This window comes from Rhincodon typus, chromosome 4 (genome assembly GCF_021869965.1).
Source record: "Rhincodon typus isolate 14 chromosome 4, sRhiTyp1.1, whole genome shotgun sequence".
Taxonomy (NCBI): domain Eukaryota; kingdom Metazoa; phylum Chordata; class Chondrichthyes; order Orectolobiformes; family Rhincodontidae; genus Rhincodon; species Rhincodon typus.
This window is the reverse complement of record NC_063335.1, coordinates 15,207,873-15,235,427: the sequence shown is the minus strand read 5'-3', so window position 1 is coordinate 15,235,427 and position 27,555 is coordinate 15,207,873. Positions and strand designations below refer to the sequence as shown.

The window sequence follows — 27,555 nt, the reverse complement described above, 5'->3', positions numbered from 1 at the left end:
TTTCCAATAAATTATCTTGGATTAGAAGATGTAGCATCCGTATTTGAGGAACTAAGAAACATAAAGGGAAGGTGACACTGGCCGGAGTAGCTTATAGGCTTGCAAACAGTTGTGTAAAGAGAAAGAACATAAATGTTGATTTTAATCTTGATATTGGTTGGGAGTGCCAGATTGGAACAGGAAGCCACAAGGAAGAATTCATAGATTGTATTCAGGACATTTTCCTCAAACAGTATGTTGCAGATCCAATCAGGGATGACGCTATTTTGGATTTGTTGACGTGTAATGAAGCAGGTTTAATAAATGCTGTCAGAGTAAAAGATCATCAAGGAAACAACTGTACTAAACTTAAATAATGATAATTACGAAGGAATGAGGGCAGAGTAGGCAGGAATGGACTGGAAAAAGAGTTCAGCAGAAAAGTGATGAAAAATGGCAGGTATTTAAGAAAATATTCATGGCTGACAGCAAAGATATATCCCAGTTAGAAAGAAGGATTCTGGGATGGGGATAAGCCAATGTTAACTTGAAAAGTTAAGGATAGCATCAAATTGAAAGAATAAACATGCAAAATAACAAAGATTAGTAGTAGGCCAGAGAACTGAGAAAGTTTAAAAACATCAACTAAAGGTGACTGAAATTTTTTTAAAAAAGGGAGAAAGTTTGAGGGAAATAATGGAATGGATAACATGAACTTTGTTAAATCATAAATTATAAGTAAAAAAAGGGAGAAGGTAAAGTGAACACAGTTACTGTTGAGAAAGAGGCTGAGGTAATTATAATGGGGACTCAGGAAATGGCAGAGGAGTTGAATAAATACTTTGGATCAGTCTTCACAGTGGAAGACATTGTTACCTTTCCAAAATTACTAAATATTCAAGGGGCAAGAGGGGGAGAGGAAATAAAAATAACTATTACTCGAGAAACAATGCTAGGGAGACTAATGGGGCTAAAGACCAATAGGTCCTCTGGACCTGATAGGATATACCTTAGGATATTAAAAGAAGCAGCTCCAGAGATAGTGAATGAACTAGTTGTAACATTCCAAGAATCCTTAGAATTTAGAAAAGTCCTAGAGAATTGGAAAACTGCTAATGTAAAACATTTATCTAAAAAGGATGGAAAAATAAGATAGGAAAATAAGATGTTATTGGTAGAATGTCAGGCAATAAGTGGAATACTGCAAATAGTTTTGTGTCCCTTAATGAAAGACATATTGGATTGGAGCAGTCCAAAGAAGGTTTACTAGGCTGATCCTGAGTTTGTGTTATCAGGAGAGATTGACTAAGTTAGGCCTGTACTCATTGGAGTTTAAAAGAATGAGAGATGCAACATGCAAAACTCCAAGTGGACTTGACAGGATAAATGTGGAAAGGTTGCTTCCCCTTATGGGAGCCTTTTGGTAGAGCAGACAGCATAATCTCAGAATAAGGAGTCTCTCACTTAATACAGAGTTACACAGTCATACAGCACAGAAACAAATCTTCCGGTCCAACTCGTCCATGCTGGCCAAGTTTCCAAAACTAAAATAGTCCCTCTTGCCTGTGTATAGCCCATATCCTGCAAAACCTTTCCTAGTCATGTATCTATCCAAATGTCTTTTAAATGTTGTAACTGTACTTGCATCTATTGCTTCCTCTAGCAGTCCATATCCTCCGTGCAAAAAAGTTGCTGCTCAGGTCCATTTTAAATCTTCCTCCTCTCACCGTAAAAATGTACCCCCTTGTTTTGAACTCCCCCACCTTAGAGAAAAGACCTTTGCTATTCACCTTATCTTTGCCCCTCATGATTTTGTAAACCTCTACAAGCTCACCCCTCAAACTCCTACACTCCAGTGAAAAAAGTCCCAGCCTATCCTTATAACTCAAATCTTCTAGTCACAGCAATATCCTGGTGAATCTTTTCTGAACCCTCTGCAATTTAATAATATCCTTCCTACAAGAGGATGACCAGAACTGTAAACAATACTCCAAAAGTGGCCTCAGCAACATCGTGTACAACCTCAACATGACGTCCCAACTCCGATACTCAATGGTCTGAGCAATGAAGGCAAGCATGCTAAATGTCTTCTTAACTGAACTGTGTACCTGTGATGCAACTTTCAAAGAACTATGTTCATGAACTGTTCGGTCTCTGTTGACAACATTACCCAGGGCCTGACTGTTAACTGTATATCTCATAACCTTGTTTGTTTTACCAAAATGCAATACCTCTCATTCATCCAAATTAAACTCCACCTGCCACTCCTCAGCCCATTTGACCCACTTTATAACATCTCTGTGTAAACTTAGATAACCTTACTCACGTCAATTACATTGTCAATTTTGGTATCATCCGCAAACCTACTAACCATGCTTCCTAAGTTCTCATCCAAATCGTTTATATAAATGACAAACAAAGTGGACCCCGCACCGATCACTGGGTCACAGGCCTCTAGTCTGAAAAACAACCTTCCACCCCCCCACCCCACTGCTCCCCAACCCGCAACCGTCTCCTACCATCAAGCCAATTTTGTATCCAATTGGCAACCTCTCCCTGAATCCCACATAATCTAACTTTATCAGTTAATTTACCATGTGGAACCTTGTCAAAGGCTTTACTATAGTCCATGTCCACGGCTCTGCCCTCATCAATCTTTTTGGTCACATCGTCAAAAAACTGAATCAAGTTTGTGAGACACGATATCCCAAGGACAAAGCCATGCTGACTATCCCTAATCAGTCTTTGCCTCTCCAAATGTATATAAATCCTATCTCTCAGAATCCCCTCCAACAACTTACCCAGCACTGATGTCAGAGGAATTTCTTCAGTCAGAGGGTAATGAATTTGTGGAATCCTTTACGGCAAAGGGCTGTAGAGGCTGGGTCATTAAGTATATTTAAGGCTGTGATAGACAGATTTTTAATCAGTAAGGTAATAAAGGGTTCAGGGGAGAAGGTTGGAAAGTGGAATTGAAGATAACCAAGATCATATTAAATGATGGAACAGGCTTGATAGACCGAAGGGCCTCCATCTGCTCCTACATATTTGAAGAAAGATATGTCTGCTCAGTCCCATCTTGATGTTGAGATCATCTACTGCATCTTTACTCAAGTGGCGTGTTGGGATTCTTGAGACAAAGTGACAAGTTGCCAGTTGATAAAGACTATTGCTCATTAAATGCCTTGTTAACAGCCCAACTTGCCACTTGTTGTGATCTTACCAAACTTGCCATACTTGCCGGAAATCTTGAAATGAAAACCAGAGTGGGTTTTTGGCATAGGCAACTTTCTGCGAGCTCCAAAACACCTCTGTGTGAGATAACAGCATGGGCACCAATAACTCAGGTATGCTGAATGGGCATTGGTCATGTGCATCCTATGTTCATTGAAAATGGCATCTGTCATGTGCCAGTCTCTCTGAACCCTCATCGCACATGTCCGATCCACTTATAGGATGCTTCTACATTCCAATGATACACCTAAGACTGTATTGGCAATGCAAGGAACATGCACCCAGCTCAGAGACAGGACCAGGCTGAAACTCAGCGCTCTTTGCTTGTTCTCATAGGGCTCAATCTCTCTGAGCCTTCCTGGATGCTTGCTTTTACTGTCTTGCCTTGCTATTTTAGATTTTGTCATTTCAACCAGAGATAGGAGCCACAAATTGGGACTAGCCACAGTTGTCAGCAGGCTATTATTGTCCAATCAAAGGTGATAATGTCCACTCAGGGGATCCAGACATACTAAGTCAAGGGTGGCCTGTATAATGCCAGTCCAGATCCTGCTTGGGGCAGTCAGAATCAGGATCCTCTCTTGATAAGGAAGGAGGAGCCAAATAACAGGCAGCACCCATTTTGACTCTTTCTAATCAATTGTGGGTGTTTTCCTCTTGGAATGAGAGAGAAGAAAAAGGTAGTATGGGAGATGAAAATGGATGGCACAGCTATTGTTGTACTATTGTTGTACGTGGGGAGCTGACCTGAGCAAGCAAATAGGCTGCTCAAAGGGCATTCAGAGTTAGTGATGTTGGGGTTTGTGTGGATGAGGGTAAGTGGAGAAAACGTTGCATGCATTTCTAGACAGGTAGAGCACGAAACTCGGTGACAGTTTCCGTAGTATGAACAGTGATTGTGAGCTGTCAGACAGAAGATGTTGACATTTACATTGACAGAGTGGAGAACGACATTGACCTTCTCCCTCCAGTGCTACACATTTCTCCTGATGTCTCAGTTTGCTCGAAACTGGATGGCAACATCAGACAAGGTTGATATGATCTTATTTTATGGCTGCCACTGCTAGTCCTGGGCAGTGAGGAAGTCTCACTCGTGCACAAAGCAGGAAGTCCAGGACCATGACAGGAAAGCAAGGTGCTGATTCCCCACCTGCCATTTCCGGGATAATTGTCAGGAAGCACACAGGACAGGTGCGATCTGACAGTGTTTGTTCGGGTGCACAATGCCTGTTTGAAGATGGTGAAAGCACAAGGGATGCTGGTGAATTCCAGGATATTTGGTGAATGGCGGGAAAGGAGCATTGTAAAATTTGGGGTGGGGGGTGATGTTGGACGAGAAACTCACCACAAAGGCTCAAACACCAACTAATATGGCGAGTTTGGGAAGATTTGACAAGAACACTCACTTGGCCTTGAAGTGAGAATCTTTCCACAAAAATCAACGTGACTTTGTAGCCAAAAATCCATAAGATTCAGCCCAAGGACTTCCCTCTTCTTAACAGACACAATATAGAAATACATACCAAAGTTATGTATGGTCTTCCACTGTAGAACCCAAGTTTCCAGAAATAAAAATAAAATGTAATGAATCTTCAATCGTCTGTTTCTGTATCCATCTTTATAACCGTCGACCTACTTCTGATCACATGTCAACTGACCTATAACCAACTGGATGTCTCCAGTTAGTGAAGGTCAAACAAATATTATTCTCAGCAGGTTTGTAATGAATTAAATATTCATGCTGCATGTTTTGAAACACTGTAACAATGCATACCAGTATCAAAAGTATCACGAGGAGTTAAAACGCATCTCACATTTCAACATATTTTGAGGCAGGAAACTAAGATGGGAGTTTTTGTATCCTCTGGAAAATGTAAATTAAATCATTCTGGCTTTTAGCCAAGGATCTAAGGTGACAGCCAAGGTACACTAAACAGATGTTGAACTGTTTTGCTGCTGTAATGGGCTATACAATTGGATCAGTAATGCAGTGCATAGAGGCCATGGAAGCATCTGCCCAATGTCATTTCTTCTTCAACTAATGTGGGCATTAGAGTCTGTAATTTATTGAAGGCATCCAACAGGCGTCCAGAATAATAGCTGCTGACATTAATAGTTATGTGCCCCATAATGATACCACCTGGACATTCATTGAGTGTACTCTTCATGAAGATCAGTGGGTTGAAATAAAGAACCAAACTATCCAGATACATACCAGGTATGATTCTGTACTTAAGAGAGTATAAAACTGCATCTTTTATCCAGTTAATGCCTCCTACCATGATGATGTTGCAAAAATGATGTTGCAAACATATTGTTTGTCATTCCCTTGCTGTGTCTATACACCACAAATTAATGCAGCAAATATCCCTTCAGCTGAATTGAAAGAATGTGATTGCATTAAAATTTCAAGCTGTGTCAACTTTAACTTAAAGAGTTGTTCCTGATGTAGAGAATATCTGAAGGTGACTGCACAATAGACTGGACAACATGGTGGAGACATTGAAGAAAGATCTCCTGCAATATTTCCAGATGCAATTTACAGGGTCAAGGTAAGTAAGATCAATGTTTGTTGACTCCTCATTAACGTATATTGGTCACTCCTTTAATGCAACATTTCTGAACCACCAATGGATTCTCCATTCTCACCTCTTTGTAAGTTCAGAAGTCACACAAATCAGCTTACAGTCCAACAGACTTATTTGAAACCACAAGTTTTCGGAGCGCTGTTCCTTCATCAGTTGAAGTGTCACCTGACAAAGGAGCAGCGGTCCAAAAGCTTATGATTTCAATAAACCTGTTGGACTATAACGTGGTGTCGTGTGACTTCTGACCTTGTCCAACACTGCCACCTCCACATCATGGCATTGTAAGTTGTAATACCAAATCCAGTAAATGAAAAATAAGGAAATAATGCGCAGGATTTTATGCTGCTATATCTTAAGCATGAGTTGAAAACATTACTTGGTTCTAAACCTGCTTCGGTAGCTAACTGGGAGATCTTCCCAGAAACAGCCAATTATAAAGCCATCTCCAGTCCGGTGACCAATTAAGGTAAGGGTTTGATCCAATTAGATGGTCTGCAGCTTTGGATGGGTGATAGCTCCATTAGAAGGGGTGGACACTGGCACTGTTGAAGAGGGAATACAAAAGCATTTCCATTTTGAGGTGCCCTCTGAAGAGGTATTAATAGGGATAAACCCTAAAGCTTTCTATAGGTATGTCAGGAATAAAAGAATGACCAGAGTAAGATTGGGGCCGGTCAAGGACAGTAGTGGGAAGTTGTGCGTGGAGTCCGAAGAGATAGGAGAGGTGCTAAATGAATATTTTTCGTCAGTATTCACGCAGGCAAAAGACAATGTAGTCGAGGAGAATACTGAGATACAGTCTATTAGACTAGACGGGATTGAGGTTCATAAGGAAGACGTGTTAGCAATTCTGGAAGGTGTGAAAATAGATAAGTCCCCTGGGCCGGATGGGATTTATCCTAGGATTCTCTGGGAAGCTAGAGAGGAGATTGCAGAGCCTTTGGCTTTGATCTTTATGTCGTCATTGTCTTCAGGAATAGTGCCAGAAGACTGGAGACTAGCAAATGTTGTCCCCTTGTTCAAGAAGGGGAGTAGAGACAACCCTGGTAATTATAGACCAGTGAGCCTTACTTCGGTTGTGGGTAAAGTGTTGGAAAGGATTATAAGAGATAGGATTTATAATAATCTAGAAAGGAATAATTTGATTAGGGATAGTCAACACGGTTTTGTGAAGGGTAGGTCGTGCCTCACAAACCTTATTGAGTTCTTCGAGAAGGTGACCAAACAGGTGGATGAGGGTAAAGCGGTTGATGTGGTGTATTTGGATTTCAGTAAAGCGTTTAATAAGGTTCCCCATGGTAGGCTATTGCAGAAAATACGGAGGCATGGGATTGAGGGTGATTTAGCGGTTTGGATCAGAAATTGGCGAGCTGTAAGAAGACAGAGGGTGGTGGTTGATGGGAAATGTTCATCCTGGAGTTCAGTTACTAGTGGTGTACCTCAAGGATCTGTTTTGGGGCCACTGCTGTTTGTCATTTTTATAAATGACCTGGATGAGGGCGTAGAAGGATGGGTTAGTAAATTTGCGGATGACACCAAAGTCGGTGGAGTTGTGGATAGTGCGGAAGGATGTTGCAGGTTACAGAGGGTCATAGATAAGCTGCAGAGCTGGGCTGAGAGGTGGCAAATGGAGTTTAATGCGGAAAAGTGTGAGGTGATTCACTTTGGAAGGAGTAACAGGAATACAGAGTACTGGGCTAATGGTAAGATTCTTGGTAGTGTGGATGAGCAGAAAGATCTCGGTGTCCATGTGCATAGATCACTGAAAGTTGCCACCCAGGTTGATAGCGTTGTTAAGAAGGCGTACAGTATGTTAGGTTTTATTGGTAGAGGGATTGAGTTTTGGAGCCATGAGGTCATGTTGCAGCTGTACAAAACTCTGGTGCGGCCGCACTTGGAGTATTGCGTACAGTTCTGGTCACCGCATTATAGGAAGGATGTGGAAGCATTGGAAAGGGTGCAGAGGAGATTTACCAGGATGTTGCCTGGTATGGAGGGAAGGTCTTATGAGGAAAGGCTGAGGGTTTTGAGGCTGTTTTCGTTAGAGAGAAGAAGGTTAAGAGGTGACTTGATAGAGACATACAAGATGATCAGAGGATTAGATAGGGTGGACAGTGGGAGCCTTTTTCCTCGGATGGTGATGGCTAGCACAAGGGGACATAGCTTTAAATTGAGGGGTGATAGATATAGGACAGATGTCAGAGGTAGGTTCTTTACTCAGAGAGTAGTAAGGGCGTGGAATGCCCTGCCTGCAAAAATAGTAGACTCGCCGACTTTAAGGGCATTTAAATGGTCATTGGATAAACATATGGATGATAATGGAATAGTTTAGGTTAGATGGGCTTCAGATTGGTTTCACAGGTCGGCGCAACATCGAGGGCCGAAGGGCCTGTACTGCGCTGTAATGTTCTATGTTCTATGTTCTATTAAAACAACTGATGTCAACAGTTGCCAGGATGAGTAATAAATGTAGCTATGGCTGTGACTGGAAGAGAGCAGCTGCCCGGAAACCCACCCGAGACACTCACAGTGCTTATGCCTCAGTGAGTGCCTGCACATCTCCAGAAAAATCCCATGTCTCTGATAAGCCCAGAAATGTGCACATAATTATGTGGCTCAATGCTGAAAGGAGTGCAGCAAACGCTGATGACAAAGATCAGGGAGATCTTCTGAACGTAGAAATGCTTTGACCCACTGACCCAATGTTTCTATCTCTGAAATTCTTCTTGGTCCCACCTCCAAGCTCACCCCACAGGACCAGGAAGATTTTGCCCAAAGTACTGGGAGAAGATATGCAAATGTAAAGCTAAAAAATGTATGAAGGAAAATAAAGTCATAGGTTAAGGAAAACTCAAGAATAGAATTTTTAAAAAAATGCTTCTTGTCCCTTAAATAGGGATTTGAATGCAATTTGTAGAAGTTGAAAGCTTTAAGGTCAAACTGGGAAGATAGGGCGGCATGGTGGCTCAGTGGTTAGCACTGCTGCCTCACAGCACCAGACACCCGGGTTTGATTCCACCCTCGGGCGACTGTCTGTGTGGAGCTTGCACATTCTCCCCGGGTGCTCCGGTTTCCTCCCACGGTCCAAAGATGCGCAGGTTAGGTGGATTGGCCATGCTAAATTGCCCGTAGTGTTCAGGAATGTGTAGATTTGGTCGTTTATAGGGAGATGGGTCTGGGTGGCATGCTTTGGGGCTCCGTGTGGACATGTTGGGCTGAAGGGCCTGTTTCCACACTGTAGGGATTCTATAATGAATTAGTCAAGTCTTTAGGCTAAAAATGATTGTCAGGTGACTATAAGCTCAGGCAAGGGTTAAAAAAAAAATCACAACAGTAAATTTTCTGAATGCTGGCAATAGGAGTGAAGAACCTGGAATTGGGTTACACTCTCTATTTTTAACATTTTCCCACTTCAGTTCTAACATGGATGGACGCATAACAATGTATTTTGTGATGTCAATTACAAACAGAAAGAAATGCCTCATTTCCCAAGACTTTTGAAAGCTATAAATTTGAAACATAACATTGAAAAATTGACAGGAATCTCCTCCCATGTCTCTTACCGTCATACTATATCTTGAATTTCAAACAAATGTTGTCGACACAAGAAGGGTGAAAGAGATGGCCACTCAAATTCACCTGGCTTTTCTTGTGGATTAGAAACCACCTCCCTATCTCAAGATGGAGCTAAAGAATAATAAAGATTGATGTAAAAGTCATGGATTCTCTCCCTAAAACCAATGAAAAGGATATTATCAGATTTGAATGTGTCACATTTTTTTTGCTGGTGCTCAACGAAAGCTATCAGAGCTATCCATTCAGCCAGTCTGCAAACCAGACTCAGAAATAGGCTGACACACATCAAGTAGCTGGTGCATTCAACCCATTCCAGTTTAAAGCTCACCTGAGAACAAGCCTCCTTACTATTCAACAAGAAACCCCATTACTTGCTGGAAACCCTTCACTTTGCAAGACCCTCACTTCAACTTTAAAATCACTGAATCCATTCATAGACCACAGACCCACGATGAGGGAAACTAGAGACCGTAAATCAGAGACTGAGACTGGGGCAACTATAATCTGTAAAAATGCAGCATCTCTATTTGTATTTAGTCCTGGTGTTTGTGTGTGGGTGGCTGAGTGAGATTGAGTGCATGTGACATTGCATTTTATTTAGAATGAGTGAAAATAAATAGCTCCTATTTTTAAACTCAAGAATGTTTTCTGCTGATGAATTAATTGGCGTACATACTTAAAGAGGGGTAAGGAAAGCTAACACCACTTCCTGTATAAAAAAGGTACTGATCATGAGAATTAAGAAAACACCATATATTCTATTACACTTAAATCAAATTTTAAAAACCATCTTGGTTCATTTCCTCTTTAGAAATTTTTGCCACAATCTTGTAATATTGACAAACACATTTATATATTTTTGTGGTATACTTGTCATTAAGAAATCCTTTTAAAATGTTATCCTTGTCATCCCACAAAGATTCTTTCCAAATGTATTCCTATATAAAACTTGAATATAACGGTTTTGAAAATAAATTCTCTATTATGAACACAGCAGCTCTAGAAGCTGACATCAATCAGTGTCTGGACTTGCCAGAAAATAGGATGATTGAAAGCTAGTTTGAAAATAATATTTGTTGAGGTAAGCATTCCAGCACTTCTTTTAAAGTTTCTGTTTATACGAGAGTCAGCTATGATTCTTCTGTTAGCTGATTTCAACAAAATCAAAGGATAGGTAGTAGAACACTTGTAAGTTAACTGTTTCAAAGTTCACTAAAATGACAGAACAATTACTTAAATTCATATTAAAAGCATCTCTTTCACAAATTTTGACCAGGTAGTTTAGAGACATTATGAAATACTGTAACGTTATAAATGATAAAGACATACAAACATATGAATTAGGAGCAGGAGCTGATCACTCAGATGCTTAGGCCTGCTCTGCCATTCAATATAATCATGACTGATCTGATGACTCCACATTTTTGCCTAGTCCAATTATTTTTCAACACTTTCTTTTCAAGTATTTGTCTACTTCTGCATCAAAGATATTCAAAGGACTACTTCCGGTGCCTTTTAGGAAGAGACTTCCAAAGACTCATGATATTCTATGAGAGAGAAAAGAAATTGCAGTCTTAAATGGGTGATCCCTTATTTTTAACCAGTGACCCCCGACTTCTAAACTCTCCCACAAGACGAAACATCCTTTCCATACTTACCCTGTCGAGACCTCTCAGGATGTATATACATTTCAATCAAGTCACCCCTTCCCAAATTCAAGAGGCTACAGGCTTAGCTTGTCCAACCTTTCCTCAAAAGACACCAGCCCAAACCAGATATTTGTCTAATCTGAATCGCTTCTAATACAGTTGCATCCTTCCACAACTAAGAATACCAATAATGTACATTGGTCTCACTGATGCTCTGCATAACTGAAGCATAGGAAAAATAGGCACCAGTAGATTATTCAGTCCCTTGAGTTTCTACCAGCAATCCAGATCACGGCCAATCATCCAGCTCAACATCATATTGCAAAACTCTTTCCATATCCATTCATGCCATTAGTAACTCGAAATCTATCATTCTCTATCTTGAACTTACTTAATGAATGAGCATCCACAATCCTATGGGACACAGAATGCCAAAGATTTACCATCCTCATCTCAATCCTAAATGGCTTGCTTTTCATTCCGAGAATTTCCTTTGGTTCAAGAAAGCATATCTGGGGAAAGCATTCTCTCTGCAGGTACTCTGACTGTCCCTCTAAGAATTTTGTAAAGTTGTGCGAAATCGCCCTTCATTCCTCCAAACTGCAGAAAATACATGCTCAGTTTGCTCAATCTTTCCTCAAAGGACAGTCCCACCATCCCAGGAATCAGTGTTGGGAATTCACTGCACTCCACCGATGGCAAGTATGTATTTCATTAGACAAGGGGACCAGAGCTGCACACGTTACTCCAGGTGCAGTCTCACCAGTGCTCTATACAATTGAAGCAAGACTTTTTTTAGCTCCTGTACTCAAATCCTCTTGAGATAAAGACTAATATGCCATCTGCCTTCCAAATTGTTTGCGGAATCTACTTGCTGGGTTGCAGTGATCTATGAACAAGAATAATCAGGTCCCTTTAGGCATCCACAATTTACAATTCCTCAATAAAAAAATAAATAATCTGCAAATTTGTTCCTTCTTCAAAGTAAATTATATTGCACTTATCAACATTATATTGCATCTGCCATGCGTTTGCCTGCTCACTCAGCTTGTCTTAATCCCTTGGAGTCTCTTTGCTTTCTACTCGTAACTTATTCCCACCAAGTTTACAAACATAGTAATATTACACTTGATCCCCACATCCAAATTATTGACATAAATTGTGAACAGTTATGACCAAAGCAGTGATGCTTGCTATACCACACTGGTCACAGCCTGTCAACCTCAGAATGATCCATTTATTCTTACTGTTTGCTTTTTACCCGTTAAACAATCCTTATTCTATACTAGGATATTAACCCTAATCAGATGCACTTCAATAATATTTACTAACAGCCTGTATGGGACTTTATCAAAAGTTTTCTGAAAATACAAATTCACCACATCCACAGTCCTCCCTTATTGATTCTTCTCAAAACATCCTCAAAAAAAAGACTGTCAGGTTTATCAAAAATTATTTCCCTTTCGTAATTCCACTTTGACCCTGGCCAATCAGACAATTATATTTTAAAATTTTAGATTTAGATTTTACTGTCGTGTGTACTCAGGTACAGAAGTACAGGAGTATAGTCATGTCGCCATCTTAGGTACAAAGGTACCTTGGTACAAAATGCCTAGGTACAAAGTAATAAGAGAAACAGAGTTGAAATTTAATCATTACCTTCATAGAATAAGTAGAAAACTAAAGAAATTAAGTTAAAAGTTTAGCGGTCTTTGAAGAGTCGTCTGCTTATCTCTTCTGCAATGAAGACATAAATCACATTCTTCATTGTATCCTTATTGTTTTTTTTTTGCATACTACTAATGTCAGAATAACAGGTCTGTTGCTACATTCCTTCCAGTTCTTTTTGCTTCTACTCAGGCCTCTGAGGTCCGTGTGCACCATGACTTACAAGACCAGAAGTCCGTGTGTTGGAGTGCCCCTTGGCACGGACAGACTCTTGGAAAGGCTGTGCAGCTCACAGCTCAGAGGGAATGTCTGTCTCTAGGTTCGTGTCTTCTCTCTCCCTTCTTTCTTAACAGCAAGGTGACATTTACAACCTTCCAATCTGCAGGCACCATTGCAGAATTTATAGAATTTTGAAAGCTGATTGCTAATGGTGTAATTATCTCTTTTAATACTCTTGGCTGCAGGTCATCAAGTCCTGGGGACTTGGCAAATTTCATGAGTAATAACTTCTGCATTATTGCACTTTAATAACACTAATTTCTTCCAATTCCATATTCACACTAGACACTTTGGTCTTAATTATTTCAGGGGGACTTTCTGTGAAAACAAATATGAAGTGCTTATTTAACTCCTCCGCCATTTTTTGAATTCCTCTTGTAAATTCTACTTGTAATGAGCCTATACTATCTTTGCAAGTTTTTTCCTTTTACTTTTAGAAGTTTTTGCAAGGCAGCTTTCGGTTTCTTTCTATTTTATATTCATTTTCTGTTTTTTTTTCAATTTCTTGGTTGCCCTTTGTCGAATTCTTAAATTTTCCTAATCCTCGGCCTTACAACATCTTTGTCAACTGTCTACTTTGCTTCTCTTATCTAACACTACCTTTAACTTCCTTTATTTGTCATGGCTATCTTGCTTTTCCTTTTAGGTTTTTTTTGCCTTGAAGGAGTGTTGCTTTCAGACCATTATTTCTTGAAATACTAGCGATTGCCTGTCTAGCTTTACAATTTTTAATGTATGTTTCCAATCCATCAAAGCTAACTCTCTTGTCATACTTTTATAATTGTCCAATTTTAGATTTAAGATCCCAGTTTCAGATTGAATGGCATATTTTTCAACATTAATGAAAACTTCTATCTAAATAGTGGTTACTATTCCCTAAATGCTTGCTTTGCCAGTGACATGCTTCATCTTGCGAATTAATTTTAAAAATAAAATAACTGCGGACAATTCAGTCTTTTCCTATTTTACATAGTTAAGCTTTTGTCTCCTAAGTCCTCCCCAGTCTGTAAAGCAGAATAACTTATCATCAGCACGCTATTAAGACCATCATTCATACCATGGAACTCTATCAGGTGACCTTTTATGGTCCTGAAAGTGGAAGGAATTGATAGGAATGCTTCAAGTGTTCATGCATTATTAAGATTGTAATATACGGTATAGTACTGTTCTAAATTCACCCTGATTTAGTCATCCTATGATATGCATGGAATTGAATTTAGAGGAAAGTCACAGAATAAAGACAAAATATGAAAGTATGGACCCAGAGGATAACAAATATTAAAGAGTATACCTATCTCAAACTCCTCATCCTCTGTCAGATTTTGCCCAGTCAGCATTGGTGGAGGAGGTTGGCAGACCCGTAATGGATAGGCTGCAAAAATAAGAATTTCATTTTTCACATGTACTGCTTATATAAGATCCAACATGTATTTGCTAAAATAGATCTTATGTTAATTACAAGTAATGTTGAGAGCAAAATCAAAGGATTTGTGTTCAATGAAAGGAAGCCACACTGCATGCATTTTAGAGGAATCAATCATTTTGCAACTCAATTTCAAATACATTTCACGCAGACTTTTTTTTGTCAATATTTCCGAGTCCATCTGGCCAAATTTTCATTCTTAATACTTAACCTGCTTGATTTGGTTATGGACAGATCTTTCTTGGCCATCAAATCCTGAAGTGGGTCTTTATCCTTAAGCTTCCAGCTCAGAGGCAAGGATGCTACTGATGTGCCACAAGTCCTCCTTATATATAATCTTATGCAATTTAAGGCTAAATGGTGCATTACTCAATGACAAAATCTATTTCTATTGAAGAGATATGAATACAGAGCAAGAACCAACCATGATAACTGAGGATGAAGGAGCCTCCAGTTGTGAAATCACTGTGGAATTTGATTAAGATCTGGTTTGAAGTACTATAGACAGACTCCAGTGCTGTATTTCCACTAAACTGTCCAATCTGAGGTGCAGTCTGCTCTGGTCCATCCCTAAGTAAAACAGTGACATTGTTAGAATCCATACATACTTTTAACTGATTAATAGGCTCAAAAGAAACTCTAAAAAAGAGCACCATTTCATTGCATGGAGTGCACTTTTCTCTGTGGAGATTCAACATTTAAAGCTTTTGGGAAGGTTTGTAGCTCGGGTTGTGGATGGGGTTGTAGACTTGCTCGCCGGGCCGGTGTGTTTGATTGCAGACATTTTGTCACCCTGCTGGGTAACATCTTCAGTGCACCTCCGGTGAAGCGTTGGTGTTCTGTCCCACTTGTTATTTACATAAATAAATATTCACGTGATGGAAATAAATAAATATTTATATAAATAACAAGTGGGAAGAATACCAATGCTTCACCAGAAGTGCACTGACATGTTACCTAGCAAGATGATGAAACATCTGCAATCAAATACACTGGCTCGGCAAACAAGTCTACAACCTCACATTCGACACGCACGTTGTGCATGATAACAGGGCAAATTTTTACCCCTAAATCATCAGTGAACAATTGAATTAAAGATATTACTTAATATTCAGATACAGAACATTTCTAATACTAACCTTTAGGGTTTCACGGGTAGAAGAGGCATCTGTTCACAATTTTCTTTGAACATTTGTGGAAACTAAGATATCCAATAATGCCCATAGGACAGCAAAACAATTTGATATCCTTTCCAATAGATAGAAGCTGGTCTGCAGGTCAGTATGAAGACAGATCAGACCTTTAAGTAAGTCTATAATTTTGCTAGTGTGGGACTGTTGATTATTTTCTCCTAAGACAATTCATGATGCCCTTGCCCCAGACTCTCACTCATAATTGTACTCTCCTGTCAGATTCTCCCAAATCCCCCTCCATATAACCTCGTTGTACGCTGGGGAGTAGCCAAGTGCTACTCAATTTAGCCTGTCAGCATCCACTCTGTACTCTTCCCAATCCCAGATGAGGCATGCCAATTCAAACCGCATTGCCTCTTGTTGTCTCTGCTGTTTGGGAGACCAACCCAGCAGAATCTTTCTTGTTGAAAGCACATCCTGCATTAAAGTTCAAATGATGTTTCATGCTCACAACTCTATCCTTTGACAACATTTATGTCAAGCATTAATTCATTATGCATTTGTTAGACATATATGTTCATAAATAAATAGTTATTACTGCTGTTTAGTGCAACAATATCTAGATGTATTTTTATCTGTGCATTCGAACATCTGTAGTTGTCAGAATCTCATAGCATGCCATTTGACTTGTAAGATAAATGGTATAGCTTCTTGCCTTGAAAGACCTGGCAGTTTTTGGTCCAGCATTTTCTTTTTTTTTACTGCTTATTTTTATCCCCATAATATTGACAGATTCTGACCTACCTCAACCCATCTTCTGCTGAAACCATCATCCATGCACTTGTTATCTCTAGACTTTATTTGAGTAATACACTGCTGGTTGGTCTCCCAAAACTTACAAGCAAAAATAACACTGCAGCAATTTTATAGTATTATAAAATGGGACATTAAGTTCCTAGGCTCCAATTCATAAATCAAAAGAAAGTAGTAGATAACCTCATCAAACATGTATTGACAATATATATGTAGAATCTTGACTATTTTGTTCACAAGTTATTATGAAATATGTGATGCTACTAACTCCAATTCATTGGAGTCACTATTCCTTGCTCCATATAAATCAGTGGCACTTAAATGCTTGACCTTTCACAGAAAACCCTTGGCTTGAAATCATACTATGTAATGTTAATGAATATGTTAAGCTATGTTGTAAAGGAAATTATTAATTCAGAATTTTAAGTACCTTTGTTAAAATCAAAGAGACCAATTTTTGTCACAGTGTTAATGCATTTGGTATTTCTATCACAAAACTTTCACCCTACATCGCACTTCATTGCTCAAAAGCTTTGATCTATAGTTCCCTTCGACGACCTTAATTTCTCTTCTCTGACGTTTTTGAACATCATCTTTGACAATTGAGAACCATTTGTCCAATTCCATATATTCTAAGTACACAAGTTTTGTTTTAGCACTCCTTTCTCTTTTCAGACCCAGTTTTCATTAACAGATCCAATTAGCCTTAAGTCAGTTCAAGCCCTCTTTTCATTGAGTTGCAGCAAAATATATCAGCAACATTTCATCTAATGGACCATTCCATTTTCTTCAAAGTCAAACAGTCAGGTCCAGTCAACTGAGATAATGAACCAACACCTTTATAAGGCTCCACATGGATGTCACTTTCAGTTTGATCTTCCCAAAAAGCTATCAGTTGTATTAATCCTTGTCAATTCATTTATTTTCTTTACTTTGCACTATTTTAATCATTTTCCAATTTGTTTGATCTACATAAGTAAATTAAGCCAAGATATCAATTTCAGCTTCTCTGACTGTGATTTCTACACTGCTTTGATGTTAGCGCATTAATGTTTTCATCATGATTTAGATTGTAATTTGTCGTTACTACTTCTTTCCCTTTGGTGAACAGTTATGGAACTTAAAGCATATCATGAGAAGTTCCACAGGTCCCAATAGATCAAATGGTTCCATGTTATAAATAAGCAATAAGAATATTTCTCATTGATCATATTTGCCTTTTTAATCAGTGCTCACAGACAAGCAGCAATTTCATTTCCTGCCTTGTCTGAATTATTCTTGCTGCTGAATGAATTCTTAACTGGCTTTCTTCCTCCTCACATTAACTATTGTTTTACTTATATGACTAATCAAGATACTTCGACAATAACTATTGTATAGATTGCAGTGATTCATGAAGGCACCTTCTCAAGACCAATTAAGATGGGCAACAAATGTTGGCCAAGTTAGTAATGCCCACATCCTGACAAAAAAAAACTGACTTAACTGACTGCAACAAGATTATATACACATTGCTTTACTCCAAGCACAACTTTTCTCATGTTTTCAACATTTTAGTTCTGAACACAATCAACATAAATCCAGATGCCATCTTGCGGCTGTACAGGACATTGGTTAGGTCACTTTTCGAAACCTGCGTTCAGTTCTGGTCTCCCTGCTATAGGAATGATGTTGCTAAACTTGAAGGGTTCAGAAAAGATTTACAAGGATGTTACCAGGGTTGGAGGGTTTGAGCTATAGGGAGAGGCTGGATAGGTTTGGGGTATTTTCCCTGGAGCATTCAAGGCTGAGGGGTGACCTTATGGAGGTTTATAAAATCATGAGTGGCATGGTTAGGGTAAATAGTCAAGGTCTTTTCCCTGGGTTGGGGGAGTCCAAAACTACAGGCCATAGGTTTAAGGTGAGAGGGGAAAGATTTAAAAGGGACCTAAGGGGCAACTTTTTCACACAGAGAGTGGAGTGTCTATGGAATGAACAGCTTGTGGAAGTGGTGGAGGCTGGTACAATTACAACATTTAAAAGGCATCTGGATAGGTAAATGAATAGTAAGGCTTTGGAGGGGTATGGGCCAAATGCTGGTAAATGGGACTAGATCAATTTAGGATATCTGGTCTGTACAGACGAGTTGGACCAAAGGGTCTGTTTCCATGCTGTACAACATTATGACTCTATAACTCTATGACAGAAGTTTTCTGTGTAATGCTTTTTACTCTTCTCTCAGGCAGAGCATGACATATTCCATGGTTTTCAGTTTTCTATGCATCAGGCAATGTTGAAAGCATTCCACTCTTAGCTTCTTTTTCACAGTCAAATAACCAAATTTACTCTAGTTATAATGGACAATCACTCTTCTTAGTCTTTTTTTCTTTCAGTATTACCTTTAAATTAATCATTTGAGTTCATTCCTAACAATGATAGTCATTAAAAAATACTCAAGTCACATTAGAGGAGATGATTATAAGTGACCACTAAATTGAAAGCAAAATATTGCAGATGCTCGAGATCTGAAATAAAAACAGAAAGTGCTGAAGAAATTCAGTAGGTTTGGCAGCATCTCTGGAGAAAGAAACACAGTTCATGTTTCAAATCCAATGTGACCTCCTTTAGAATGCTGTTCTTCAGAACAAAGCCATTGTCATTTTGGACTTGAATTCTCAACTCCGCTTCTCTCTCCACAGATGCTAGCAGACCTATTGAGTTTCTCTAATATAAATGGCCATTTTGGTTAACAGATAGTTATCAGCTGATACGAAATTGTGGGATTGTGGTGAGTGTTGGTGAAACAATGTTCAGCTTTCATTATTCAGACAAAGTCATAACATCTCATTGTCATTGTTAACAACAGACTGAAATTTTAATTATAAAAGCAAAACAGTGCAATAGCTGGAAATCTGAAACAAAAACAGAGAATATCACTTGATCAGGCAACACCTGTGGAAAGAAACAAGGTTTCTCGGCAGAATTCCCTCCTTCCTGCTGTGGCAAGATTAATGGTGGTTCTGATGTGTAAAAAAATCAGCGCAAGAATGGAAAAAAAAACTCATTCTCAAAAGCAAGAAAAGTTTTCCTCATTTTTCTCTCAAGTCTTAAGTGGCAAATTAAGAGTGACATGCTATTCCCTTCCTATTCATGTATTCGTCCAGGTACTTCTCGAATGCTGTTATTGTGTTTGCTTCCATCACCTCCTCTGGCAGCACATTCCAGGTACTCACTGCTCTTTGTGTGAAAAACCTGCCTCGCACGTCTCTTTTAAACATCCCCCCTCACACCTAGAATCTGTGTCCCCTCCACCCTGGGAAAAAGCCTCATACTTTCCACTCTGTCCATGCCATTTACAATCTTATAAACTTCTATCAGGTCGTCCCTCAACCTCCTGTGTTCCAGTAAAAACAAACCCAGTCTATCCAACCTTTCTGCATAGCTAAAATCCTCTATAACAGGCAATATCCTGGTAAACCTTTTCCGTACCCTCTCCATAGCATCCACATTCTTCTGGTAGTGTGATGACCAGAACAGTATGCAATATTTCAAGTTTGGCCTAACTAAATTCTATAAAGCTTCAGCATAACTTGTCCATCCTTATACTCAATGACCCCTCCAAAGAAGGCAAGCATGCCATTGGCCTTTTTTTACTGCCATATCTACCTGCACTGCCACCTGCAATGGTCTGTGGACCTACACACCCAGATCTCTCTGCATAGCAAAACTTAGGTCTATTTCTGTGCTGTATATCGCTATGACTCTAAGTTAGATGGGAAAATTCCCAATAGGTAAAACAGTATGGATACCTGGTGGTTGTATCTAGACCCAATGCCTGACTCTGATCATACCACCATTTATTCTGCATAATATTCCTATATATTCCTTGTCCATCATCCTTCCTCACTCTTCCTTCACGTAACTCAATACTAAAAAATCACCAGCCTCACCACATCACCCAAATTAGTTATCATTTCAGGCCTCCAACAACTTCTGTTTTAGCTGATGGACAGATATAACTTGCATGGTGCTGCCAAGTTGCTTTATCCACAGGGACAGCTACACACCAACACAGGAAATCTTTGTGCTGAAATGAAGAAAATACCTTGATGGCTGTTAGCTTGCTTTCTTTATGCTCACTGATTTTAGTACTGAATTACACACTGCAAAGTTGGGTTTGTTCGCTTTTTAACACAGTGAAGAGTTTTTGTTACATTTTCTTTTTACTCAGGGTAAAAACTCGGAATGGTGTGGGCTTATGTACCTTTTTTATTCACAAAAGAACAATTCTGGTAATTTAAAAAAGGACAGGTTCACTGTGTTTTAGGTGCGCAATAGCAGATTCCTATTCGGCCCAGACAAGATGCAATAATGGCGCCCTGGCACGAATGTTCAGGTGAAAAGTTCAAGGCTAACTCAAATGTCTACCTCTGTGTGGTTCAAGAGATGGGGTTATTGGAAAGAATCTCTTTCTTCTGTTGGCACAGATGTTTCTGGCTCTCTGCCTTATTAGAAATCAGAAATCTTGCCTCTCTCATTTGACCAGAGCATCTCATTCCATTGTCCTCATGTAGAGTTTCTGGTGGTTGGGTCATTAGACAATGGAATTCAGATATACCACACATCTTGATAAAACAAAGTTTTCACACCCATTGTTTCTGCATTTCATGTTTGGTGCTGCAGAAACTGTAAAAGTAATGTGAATCCTGCCTTTTTAAAGTTCATTGGGATTCGCAGTCATTTTAACAGGGAGAATTGTTTGCATTGTAATTTTTTCATCAAAACTAGTTCAGACAAAGAAATGAGCTTACTGTTCTTATAGCTCTACAGAAGAAAGTCACTTAAGCTCTGAAATCCATTTCCTGTGATAGTAGTAATTTTGTGTTTATTCTTTATAAGTTCATATTTATCCATTGTGTTGCTTGATTGTGACAAGGTGCAAATCTCTGCTCACCCATTACAAGGCTTGCGATGCAGACAGGATGGAGTAAGAGATGGAAATTCTGGATACTGTAAATTCCCATCTCAAATGCCTTTCAGTGATCTAAAAGTTCCTGATTATCCAACACAACAAGTTATACTTGCTTGTTAAATTGGTCTTTGCCTGGAGATAGCTCCTGGATAAGGACTTTCAGCCTAAACACAGGCTGGAAACTCTTAACTTTCAAAAAAAAAACACCAAACCATTCAGTATAAGCAATCTGTATTACTTATCTTCCACAGGAGCCTTTAGCCTATGTGCGTGGCTAGTTCTCAAATTCCTATCCCGAAACCTCTCTAATTTGTTCTGAACTGTTGACGTGATCATTATTTGATTGCGATTAACCCTATGTATAGTGTTTCTGTAATTCTCTGTGAAATAACTATCTCTTGATCTTTGTCCTCAGTCACATTTAATTTTATATCATTCAATATCATTAACATGGAGGCAGATTGATTGCCTTGCCTAACAACAATCTAATTTTATCCGTGAAAGGCGGTACACAAACAGATAACATGGCAGGTTTGAAGGCTGAATGGCCCACATATGCTACTAATTAATTTTGCTGTCTGACTAATAATACCTATATTTCTTCATAATCGACCCTATGATCAATGCAAGCAGTTTTTTTGTACCAATTTCTACGCAATTAAAAGGTAAGAGACAAAGGTATAGAGGCAGGAGGTTTAGAGGAGATGTGATGAAAATCATTTCCACTCAGAGAGTGATGGGAATTTGGAACTCACTACCTGTAATGGTGGTAGAAGCAGAAACCCTAATAATGTTTAAGAAGCATCTAGATGTGCACTTGTGATGCCAAGACGTACAATGGGACAAGTCTTCAAAGTAGGATTCAAACAGTTAGAAGGGTGTTTTTTGGTGGCATGGATACAACACGCCAAATGGCATTTTTCTGCACTGTAGACCTGTATGATTTATCAAGTCACTCTATAACCTTATCTATTATATCAAAAACTCTCACATTACAGGACACTGCCTGAAATTTTCATACATCAGGTAGCATCCTAATGAATCCATCATTGATTTCTCTAATGACTCAACATTTTTCTCATGCCTTGAACCTAAAACAACAATCCACTGTGATATATGCTGCTATACAATTCCAATGTGAAAGTGCTGAAGCAGAAAATCTTCTGTACAGTTTAACGTAATTTCTAAGGTACATTCTCCTGACTGATTTATAATTAAACAGAAGGAACTGAAGAATCATTTACTTAGACTAGAAAGGCTTGCATAATTTCAAATAACTGCATATGCCTGGAGAATGATTCCCCAACAGCAATGCAAATAGTACTGACCTAATCCCTTTTGAAACTGGCATGTAGGCACAATCTAACAAAGGCAAGCTAGGAAGACTAATTACAAGATTAGCATCTGATTTAATTTTGTCACAGCCAGCACAAAGCTTACTCTTGCACTTATGTCACATCTATCACAACTTTCCCTGAGGTCTATATAACTAATTCTTCTTTCGTTCAATTATCACTGTTGTCCACCTTATGATAGACTTTTCTTTTTATCTACTTTTTGCATCTACTATTGGGAAAAAAACTATTACTTCCCTGAGGTCTGACAAAAGGCCATTGTCCCATGGCTTTAACATTGTATTTTGCACTCTGTTCTGCACTTTGCAAAGATGCACTTTGTATGGTACAATCTATCGGTAATGCACACAAACCAACACTTTTTACTGTATCCCAGTTCATGTGACAACAACAAATTAAACTCAAACTCAACAATGTCTCCTCAATCTCACCACAGGTGCTAAGATGTCTGTCGAGCATTTCCAGCATTTTGTGTTTTTTAATTTAGATTCCCAGAATCTGCAGTAATTTGTTTTTCGATCGTTGAGGAAAGCCTGTATATTGGTTATCTACCCGCCACTTTATTCAGAGAATGATTTGTCCTGAAATGTTAATAAGGAGCATCATTTCCAACTTCACTACCTGAATGGTTATCCATAGGAGCAGCTCTTCTGTCTGTTATGCAATTCTGAACACCGGGAGCATACTGTAAATTTTTCAATGTTGGCGGTGAGGAGCAGACAGTTTGGATGCTCCAATAGATTATCTCCCAGGAAGAGAAACTGAATATAAGCTAATTAGATCTTATGCGTGGAAATCCAGCTTTAAACAAATAGTCAATCTAAGTTGGACATGAGGACCTATGAGTAGTATAAATGACAGGTTACTATTTCTGGACAAAATACATCACAGTAATTATTGATCCAATTGGTCCCCAAATAAATTCATTTATATTGAACGCTGCGTGAATCTCACTTTTTTAATATATGATAATTAAGAGCATTGGCAAGATGTATTTTAAATATAAGATTATAGTTGGTGCTTCTCGATGATATAGATTTGTTCAGAGACTATTCTTATTCTTGTTTATAGCTAACAAGCTAAGGTTAATCTAAAGAGCTAAAGTGATAAAGCCACAGTATTCTAACTCATTAGAGCTTAATTTAGTTCATGACTGCTCCAGTACATCAATAAAAAGAATATTTATTGTCCTACCATACAGTAATGAAGTCATATATAGGTTCTGTCTGCAAGACAGTAAAGTTGATGTAGATTCCATTGCCTGGAGGTACTTTTACAATCCAAAGACAGTCTTGAAAGTTAGGGTACTCATCGGGGTACCCAGGAGAGTAGATAGTGCCATTCAATGCAGTAATATTACCTCCACAGAGAGCTACACAAAAAAAAAAGAAATCAGTTAGAAAACACAATCTATTTTTTCACATTCCTTCCTGTTTGCATTTCAGTTAATACTGGTGCAAACCACTAAAGAATTGACAGCTGCAAAAGTAATGGAAGTTCAAACGTATTAAAATGAAATATTTGCTTGAATTCTGTTTGCTCCTAAAAGTTGTCTTCAAGTATGCTTTAAAAGAATTATTACCTTTGCATAAAAATGAGTGTGTGCGTGTGTTGTGGGGAGAGAAGTTTGTGGGGGGAGGTGGGTGTGGGGAGACGTGGGGTGTTCGGATGTGTGGAGGGTGTCAAATACAGGCACACTAGTTCTAATTGGTGGTTAATTCGACATTTTAAAATTCCTATATGCTATATTTTGATTTTTCTTTGAACATTAAAATTGTGGGATGTCCTAGAACAGATGCAAGAACATAAAAGTCTGCAATTCAGTCTTTTGCTGCTGCTTCAACACACATGACCATTAATCAACATTAACCTAACCCTTCTGCACAATTCTCACATCTGTTTAATCCATCAATTCCCAAATTGTGACAGACTAATAATTGAAGTAACTCAATAACTGGGTGTCTTTGGACTCTGTGGTAGAAAATTCCAAGGAATTGCAATACCTTAAGTGAAGAAATTACTCCTCATCTTATCTTTAAATGGCCAAATAGAATGGTGGAATTGTTACACTGCAGAAGGAGGCTATTCAGTTCATCATGTCCACATTGCCTCTTCAAATGTGTGTTCTGATTTAGTTAGATTCTCCAACTTTCTCCCCATAGTCTTGCATATTATTCCGATTCAGTTAATCATCCAATGTCTGCTTAAATGTCCCAAATGAATCTGTTTCAGTCACAGTTCCATGCAGTGCATTCCAGGCTGTGACCACACCATGGGAAATAACACAGTGTGGAGCTGGAGGAGCACAGCGGGCCAGGCAGCATCAGAGGAGCAGGAAAGTTGATGTTTTGGGTCAGGAACTTATTCAGAAATGGCCCCAGAAATGATCGACTATTATGCACTGCAGGGGAACTGTATTGAATATACGTATGCCTCACATTTCTGACGGTGTTGGGATTCCTGTCGATAAATATGGAACTCAATACAATTGTAAGAAATCAGAGTGGAGTGGCAGTCTAGCTGCTCCTCAGAATATCTGGGTCAATATTTATCTTAAAAGTCTCCTGATGAAAATCATGATTCCAGCAATAGCAGTAAATTTATAAAAGGGCCAATTTTCCTGACTAATACAGTGAAGCAGAACAGGTGTACAAACATTTTATTTCAGAATTTATCAGTTATTTTTGTTACTAATGTTAAAGAACAAGCATTATCACATTTTTATTAATCTTGGCCCAACATGTAAAGATGATGGGTTTTGATATTTGAGATCATATGCTTTTACCTGCTGCTTACAAAAGTCATTAACAATTCTCATAATGAATATGCATCAAATCTTTCTCACTTAGGAAGATTCTTTCTCTTTCCAATTGGTTAAATACTATGGGTTGTCACTGTTCAATTTATTTTGTTAACGGTTCATGTAATTTTAGTTAGTTCACAAATGCAACCCACAAAAACTGTGGAAATTTTATGTGAAGTAAATGTTATCTTAATGACAGAAAAGTTCTACTTTAACGATCATCTCTCTTACGAAGGTTAATTTGTAAATATATAAAATAGTTTAAGATCAGTTATTACTTTCCATTAGCTATATTTGAAATCAGGATTTCCCTTTTGCTTGTTTCCTTTTGTGTGAGTTGATTGTTAATTGACTGTATTGTCAGTGCTCAGCCAAGCAAACTAACTGCAGGATAAACTGAATATATTCGTGACTGTCCTACATAGTATGAATCCTAAATACTGTGCTCAACCTAGATTTGCTTTAAGGTTTTCCATTGTGGTGATTCACAAAGGTGGAGCAATGAATTAAGGCATAGATATCAAATACACATGAAAAAAGCAAAGTAAACATTTGCTCATTACATACCTTCACATCTAGGTATATGGTGGTTCCAATTACGGCTTACACCATGCAAACAAGTGAGTGCCCCTTCCCCAATTAAAGTGTAACCAGGGAGACACTCAAATGAGATGGTTCGTCCCACCGATAAATCATATCCAATAACAAAGCCATTTCGAAATGGGCGTGGGTCAGGACAACTTTGTAGTTGGTATGCTGCAAAAGTACAATGTACGTCATTAATTAGATGATCAGACTGAACAATCAACTAAATAACTAGCTTTTAATAAGAAACAATGAAAGCATCACACGTGGTATATAGGGATAGTAAGAACTGCCGATGCTGGAGTCAGAGACAACACAGTGTGGAGCTCGAGTACCGCAGCAGGCCAGATAGCATTAGAGGAGAAGGAAAGTTGACGTTTCAGGTCGGGACCCTTCTTCAGATGGGGGAGGGGAGAGGGGGAAGGGATCTCAGAAGTAAATAGAGAGAGGGGGTGGGGCTGGGGGAGGTAGGTGGGATGGTGATAGTGAGTGCAGGTAGGGAGTGGTGCGGATTAGTCAGTGAGGTGGGAGAGAAGATGGGCAGGTTGTGTCAGTTCAAGGAGATGGGGATGAGAGGGAGGGTTGGTCATGGGATGAGACTGGAGGTGGGGAAGTTTTGAAACTGGTAAAATCCACATTTAGGCCATTGGGCTGCAGGCTCCCAAGGCAGAATATGAGGTGCTGCTCCTCCAGTTTCTGGGTGGTGTCATTGTGACACTGGAGGAGGCTCAGGATGGACATGTCGTCCAGGGAGTGGGAGCGAGAGTTGAAATGGTTCGTGACTGGAAGGTGTTGTCGTTTGTTGCAAACAGAGCGCAGGTACTCTGCAAAGTGGTCTCTGAGCCTCCGCTTTTTCTCACTGATGTACAGGAGGCCACATCAGGAGCAGCGGATGCAATAGATCACATGGCAGATGTGCAGGTGAACCTCAGTATGATGTGAAAGGTTTGTTTGGTGCCTTGAATGGAGGTGAGGGGGGAGGTGTAGGGACAGGCATAGCACTTCCTACAGTTGCAGAGAAAGGTGCCGGGGGTGGTGGGGATAGTGGAGAGTGTGGAGCAGATGATGGAGTCACGGAGAGAGCGATCCCTACGAAAGGCAGATAGGGGTGGGGAGGGAAATATATCTTTGGTTGTGGGGTCGGATTGTAGGTGGTGGAGAATGATACATTGGATATGAAGGTTAGTGGGGTGATATGTGAGGACAAGGAGGATTTTGTCTTTGTTTTTGTTGGGGGGAGAGGAAGTGAGGGCAGAGGTGCGGGAAACACAAGAGACACGGTCAAGGGCATTTTCGACCACCGACGGGGTGATGTTGCAGTCCTTGAAATAGAAAACATCTGAAATAGAACATCTGGGATGTTCGGGAGTGGAACAGCCCATCTCGGGAACAGATGCGGCGGAGGCGGAGGAATTGGGAGTAGGGGATCACATTCTTGCAGGAAGGTGGGTGAGAGGAGGTGTAGTCTAGGTAGCTGTGGGAGTCAGTAGGCTTGAAATAGATGTCGGCTTTGAGGCGG

The 27,555-nt window shown here is 39.4% G+C and overlaps 1 protein-coding gene across 1 annotated transcript in view; it reads right to left on the bottom strand.

The window, feature by feature from the left end:
* The window catches only part of csmd3b (CUB and Sushi multiple domains 3b), a 1,719,816-nt gene that overhangs the window by 124,310 nt on the left and 1,567,951 nt on the right, over nt 1-27,555 (bottom strand). Inside the window, 4 exon segments of the mRNA XM_048595770.1 lie at nt 14,265-14,345; nt 14,821-14,966; nt 23,843-24,020; nt 26,019-26,207. Of these exon segments, the coding sequence (XP_048451727.1) occupies nt 14,265-14,345; nt 14,821-14,966; nt 23,843-24,020; nt 26,019-26,207 (594 nt within the window).